The 5,716-nt window shown below is 41.0% G+C and overlaps 2 protein-coding genes and 1 long non-coding RNA gene across 3 annotated transcripts in view; 1 reads left to right on the top strand and 2 right to left on the bottom strand.

Moving 5' to 3' along the window:
- The window catches only part of LOC106943207 (uncharacterized), a 3,583-nt gene extending 2,465 nt beyond the window's left edge, over window positions 1-1,118 (bottom strand). The window contains exon 1 of the long non-coding RNA XR_001423849.1: window positions 1,066-1,118. This is a non-coding gene — a long non-coding RNA (uncharacterized LOC106943207). The remainder of the gene's footprint in view (window positions 1-1,065) is intronic.
- LOC106943205 (tripartite motif-containing protein 16-like) overlaps window positions 1-2,729 on the top strand; it is a 6,180-nt gene extending 3,451 nt beyond the window's left edge. The window contains exon 3 of the mRNA XM_015026546.1: window positions 981-2,729. Within this exon, the coding sequence (XP_014882032.1) occupies window positions 981-2,292 (1,312 nt within the window). The 3' untranslated portion in view covers window positions 2,293-2,729. The remainder of the gene's footprint in view (window positions 1-980) is intronic.
- A 1,189-nt stretch (window positions 2,730-3,918) lies between these two features.
- Window positions 3,919-5,381, bottom strand: LOC106943206 (E3 ubiquitin/ISG15 ligase TRIM25-like). The gene has a single exon (XM_015026547.1). The coding sequence runs from the start codon at window positions 5,330-5,332 to the stop codon at window positions 4,214-4,216; it is 1,119 nt and encodes a 372-aa protein (XP_014882033.1). The 5' UTR covers window positions 5,333-5,381; the 3' UTR covers window positions 3,919-4,213.
- Between the last annotated feature and the right edge of the window lie 335 nt (window positions 5,382-5,716).

The following is a 5,716-nucleotide window of genomic DNA, read 5'->3' as shown; positions in this document are numbered from 1 at the left end:
CTTTATTTGTGATTTATTTTGTCTCCCAGGATCCTGGCTGATCCTTGCAGCAGGATTGTCTTTAATATGTTTATTTTCACATTCCTGGAAATACTGGCTGATGTGGAAAGGATCTTTCTGCCATTTATTGATTTATTAATTGCAAGTTAATATCTACAAATCTCGAGAAAATCAAATTCAGATTTTTTTTAATTCAAATTGCAAAGCATTTAAACCATTTCTGTTTGTTCTTTAGCACCATTACTCTGAGTTTCTATTTAAGATTTCTTATCTTATCTGATGTTAAATAAATTATAGATACACTTTTCTGAACTGAACTGAACAGAATAAAATTGTTTATTGTTTTAATCTCAAACCAGTCCTCTTCCTGGAATCAGTCCATGAAAATCCTCCTTTTTCTTCCTGCATTTAAAACCAGCAGCTCCTCTTTATTTCCAGGTTTCCTTGTTTTCTCCCTTCCTGATCTGAAACTTGAAACTGGGTGGAGCCAACACATGCTGAAGGTGAAAGCTGATTGGCTGCTGCCTCTCTGCACTGAAACCTGATTGGTAGCTCAGAGCTCAAACTAGTTTCTGTTCTCATGAAGTGAAACTCACACAGTCGTTGTTAGTGAGAGGAAAAATGGCGCAGCAAACAGTTCAGCTGGACAGAGAAACTTTCTCCTGTTCGATCTGCCTGGATCTACTGACGGATCCGGTGACGACTTCCTGTGGACACAGCTACTGTATGAACTGTATTAAAAGCTTCTGGGATGAAGGTGAGCAGAAGAAGAACTATCATTGTCCTCAGTGTGGGAAAATCTTCACACAAAGGCCTGATCTAGAGAAAAACACCATATTAGCAGCTTTAGTGGAGCAGCTGAAGAAGACTGGACTCCAAGCTGCTCCTGCTGATCTCTGCTCTGCTGGATCTGGATATGTGGCCTGTGATTTCTGCACTGAGAAAAAACTGAAAGCCATCAAGTCCTGTTTATTCTGTCTGGCCTCTTACTGTGAGAAACACCTTCAGCCTCATTATGAAGTGGCTCCTTTAAAGAAACACAAGCTGGTGGAGCCGTCCAAGAACCTCCAGGAGAACATCTGCTCTACGCATGGTAAGGTGATTGATATCTTCTGCCGCAAGGATAAGAAGTGTATCTGTTATCTCTGCTCTGTGGATGAACATAAAGGCCACAACACAGTGTCAGCTGCAGCAGAAAGAGCTGAGAGGCAGAGAGAGCTGGAGGAGAGACGAGGAAACATCCAGCAGAGAATCCAGGACAGAGAGAAAGATGTGAAGCTGCTTCAGCAGGAGGTGGAGGCCATCAATCACTCTGCTGATAAAACAGTGGAGGACAGTGAGAAGATCTTCACTGAGCTGATCCGTCTCCTCCAGAAAAGAAGCTCTGATGTGAAGCAGCAGATCAGATCCCAGCAGGAAACTAAGGTGAGTCGAGTCAAAGATGTTCAGGAGAAGCTGGAGCAGGAGATCACTGAGCTGAGGAGGAAAGATGCTGAGCTGGAGCAGCTCTCACACACAGAGGATCACAACCAGTTTCTCCTCAACTACCCCTCACTGCCAGCGCTCAGTGAGTCGACACACTCATCCAGCATCAACATCCGTCCTCTGAGACACTTTGAGGACGTGACAGCAGCTGTGTCAGAGCTCAGAGAGAAACTACAGGACGTCCTGAGAGACTCATGGACAAACATCTCACTGAAAATCACTGAGGTGGATGTTCTACTGTCAGAACCAGAACCAAAGACCAGAGATGGATTCTTAATGTATTCAAGTGAAATCACAATGGATCCAAACACGGCTAACATAATGCTGGCATTGTCAGGTGGGAACAGGAAGGTTACGGTGATGGATCAGTATCAGTTTTATCCCAGTCATCCAGACAGATTCACTCACTTCATTGAGGTTCTGAGTAAAGAGAGTCTGACTGGACGTTGTTACTGGGAGGTGGAGTGGAGCGGTTTAGGGGTTTTTGTAGCAGTCGCATACAACAACATCAGCAGAGCAGGAGATGGGAATGAATGTAGATTTGGATATAATGACAAATCCTGGGCATTTTCTTGTTATAAAAATACTTCTAAATTTGGTCACAACAACATCTGGAGCCCCGTCTCAGGTCCAGTTTCCTCCAGAGTTGGAGTGTACCTGGACCACAGAGCAGGTATTCTGTCCTTCTACAGAGTCTCTAAAACCATGACTCTGATCCACAGAGTCCAGACCAGATTCACTGAGCCGCTACATGCTGGGGTTTCTGTGTTTCCTGGAGGTTCTGCAAAGTTTTGGAAAGCCAAGTAGTCAAGATATACTAAAGGATCATTGAGTTTGATTCTGATTTTTGTTGTTTTTCTTTTTTATGATCATTGTGAGTTTATGTCTAAAGTTCTGAGAAATCAATAGACTGAATAGATGACCATTGTTTTTCTTAAAATCTGATTTTCTGGTTTTGTTGAATCTATTCATTTCTTGACGTTCTTCTTTAAGATGATCAGCAAAAGAACGTTTATGATTGTTGCTTTTAGCACAAAAGATTTTGGACAAATCAGAATAAAACAGTCATGGGGGCTGCCGTAGTCACGCAGATTTTAGCTGTGGTTTTGGCGGGATGCTGCCCTCTACAGGACAATTGTGTACATGGTGTAGAGAAATTGTTAAGTATTGCTTTACTATTTTTACTTACATATAATTAATCTGTGTTTTTAATCTCTAAATAAAATTCATTTTTGATTCTTTCTGTATTTGTGTGTTTTTTCTGTACTGTAAATATAAAAACCTGGATCAGATTTCCAGGATCTCCTCACACTTCCCATCTTTTCAGCTCCAACTCCTCATCTTCCAGCCTGAACTGCCTCCATTTATACAAATTAAAGTATTATTTTCCACCATACAGAGAAACAAACACTGTGAGTTACAGAGAGGGAATTTCAGTCTTCTGGAAACAAACTTTCCCTTCAGGACTTTTATATGATTCATATTGATCCTCAACCATCATCAGACAGACAAAGAACATTTCAGCTTCTTAAGACTGAAAATATTTTGGAAGAGATGATTCATAAAGAATTTTTTTTTATATAATTAAGTCTGGAGTTCTTTAACTGCAACACACCCAGATTAGTATTTATCAACATATTTAGTGAAAAGTTTGCTTAAATATATATAACAAATAATATTACAAAATAAGACAAGTTTTAATTAGTGTAAGTATGAATAGTATTGATTTATACAATGAAAGATGACAAAATTAACATTTTTAATTCAAAAACTCTGTTTGCAGCTAAAATGTTGAATAAATAGACACAAAATCTCACAATGAATTAGACAAATAGGAAGTTTATTTATGGTGATCCAGAAGATATTCATAACTAATATTGATGAAGGTATAACAGAAATGTGTCAGAAGTTCTCTTTAATAAATCCATCCATTTTCTGTACACCCTTGTCCCTTAGGTCAGGAGGTGCTGATCTCCAGCTAACGTTCCAGGTGAAGGTGGAATTCACCCTGGACAGGTTGCCAGTCTGTCGCAGGACAACACAGAGACAGACAGGACAACCAACCATGTACACACACCTGGGGAGAATTTAGAGAAACCAGTTAACCTGACAGTCATGTTTTGGAGGAAGCTGGACAGAACCCACCATGCACAGGGAGAACATGCAAACTCCATGCAGAAAGACCCTGGGAATCAAACCCAGGACTTTCTTGCTGCAAGGCAACAGCTCTACCACCTGCACCACTCTCCTTAATCCATAATCACAATTATTGGATTCTGTGTCTTGTAATAACAAACTATCCTGTAGGTGGCAGTGTGCCATCACAGAGAGATTCTAGACAATGAAACAACATGAGTGTTATTCGGTTTACCACAAAAAAAATGTCAAGAACACAACACATAAAATAAACTCAAGTCTATAATTAAGGTAAAGTAAGGTAAGCTAAGGTAAGGTAATTTTATTTATATAGCACATTTTCAGCAACAAGGCAATTCAAATTGCTTTACATGAGTTAAAAGGAAATACAAACAAAATCTGTCAGCAGCCTGAAGGATTAATTAGACAATATCTGTTGTTTCATGTGTGTCAGGGCTCAACAAAATCAAAAATGATCAGATGGTTTAACTATTTTCAACATGGATACAGAAAAAAAACTGTCCGCACATAAATGTCAGAATAAACTCATTTCTGTGCATTTGATATCGAACAACAATAAAAGTGATGAGATTTAAGTGAATAATGTTTCTATGGGTTCACAGAACTCAGCAGAAAGTGCCGTGTTGTACATCCTAACTCCAGTCAGCAGCGGCTGAGTGAATCTGGTCTGGACTCTGTGCAGCAAAGTCATGGATTCAGAGACGCTGTAGAAGAACAGCTCACCTGCGCTGTGATCCAGATAAACTCCGACTCTGGAGGAAACTGGACCTGAGATGGGGGTTTTGATGTTGTTGTACCAAAACGAATTGCTACTTATGTCAAAAAGTAAAGCCCAGGATTTATCATTATGTCCAAATCCACATTCATTCACACCTCCTGTTCTGCTGATGTTCTTGTATGCGACTGCTACAGAAACCCCCTTCCCTCTCCACTCCACCTCCCAGTAGCAACGTCCAGTCAGACTCTCACTGCTCAGAACCTGAAACCATTCAGTGAATCTGTCTGGGTGACTGAAGCACTGTTGCTGTTGACGTGCAAAAGTGACCTTCCTGTTCCCCTCCGATAGTACCAGCTGAGGGTGTGCTGTGTTTGGGTCCAGTGTGATTTCTCGTAAATATTTTAAGAAGTCCACTCTGGTCTTTGGTTCTGGTTCTGACAGTAAAATACAGTGATCAGTGTAGAGTTCAACCTCAGGCCATAACAGACCATGTAGGATATCTGCTGAAGAAGAGTTCTGATGGAGGTTCTTGACCGGCTCCACCAGAATGTGATTCTCTAGATAGAAATCTTCATAATGAGGCTCCAAATGTTCCTCACAGTAAGCGGCCTGACAGATTAAACAGGACTTGATGGCTTTCAGTTGTCTTCCGGAGCAGAAATCACAGGCCACATCGTCAGGTCCAGCATAGCGGTGATCAGCAGGAGCAGCAGAAGCAGCAGCAGCTTGGTGTCGATTGTTCCTCAGTTGCTCCACTGCAGCTGCTAATATGATGTTTTTCTCCAGAACAGGCCTCGGTGTAAACGTTTTCCTGCACTGTGGGCAGCTGTAGACTCCTTCATTCCAGTGACCCACAATGCAGTTCATACAGTAGCTGTGTCCACAGGGAATAGTCACCGGCTCGGTCAGTAGATCCAGACAGATCGAACAGTCGAAGGTGTTTCGGTCCATCTGAACTGCCTGTTCTGCCATTTCTCCTCTCAGTGGCAGTCACTGTGTCAGTTTCACGTCCTTAAAACACAAACTGAACTCTGGGCAGAAACTCTGACAACATTATCTGTCAGCTTTTGTTGGTTACACCCATAAGTAGGAGGGATGGGTAAAGAAATATGCGAACAGACTGGACCTACTGTGATACAAGGAAGATATGGAGGAAATATGTCTGCTATTCCAGTCAGAGAAATACTTTAAGAGAAAAATGTTTATGTTGCTTTGAATCTTTGAAATGCCTGTTCGAGAAAAATCAAAGAATTGAACTAAACTCTATGTCTACATGATCGACTGGTGTCCTTAAAGTTTGATGAAAATGTATTAGTTCCATTGGCAGATTATTTCACTTGTAACAAGACATTTTTC

This window comes from Poecilia latipinna, unplaced genomic scaffold, assembly GCF_001443285.1.
Source record: "Poecilia latipinna isolate Pla-1442-1.1 unplaced genomic scaffold, P_latipinna-1.0 Scaffold4983, whole genome shotgun sequence".
In the NCBI taxonomy this organism is placed as follows: Eukaryota; Metazoa; Chordata; class Actinopteri; order Cyprinodontiformes; family Poeciliidae; genus Poecilia; species Poecilia latipinna.
This window is presented reverse-complemented; position numbering and strand designations above follow the sequence as displayed.

Excerpts from the sequence above, each read along its gene's own strand:
- LOC106943206 (XM_015026547.1), bottom strand. The coding sequence starts at position 5,332 with ATGGCAGAACAGGCAGTTCAGATGGACCGAAACACCTTCGACTGTTCG.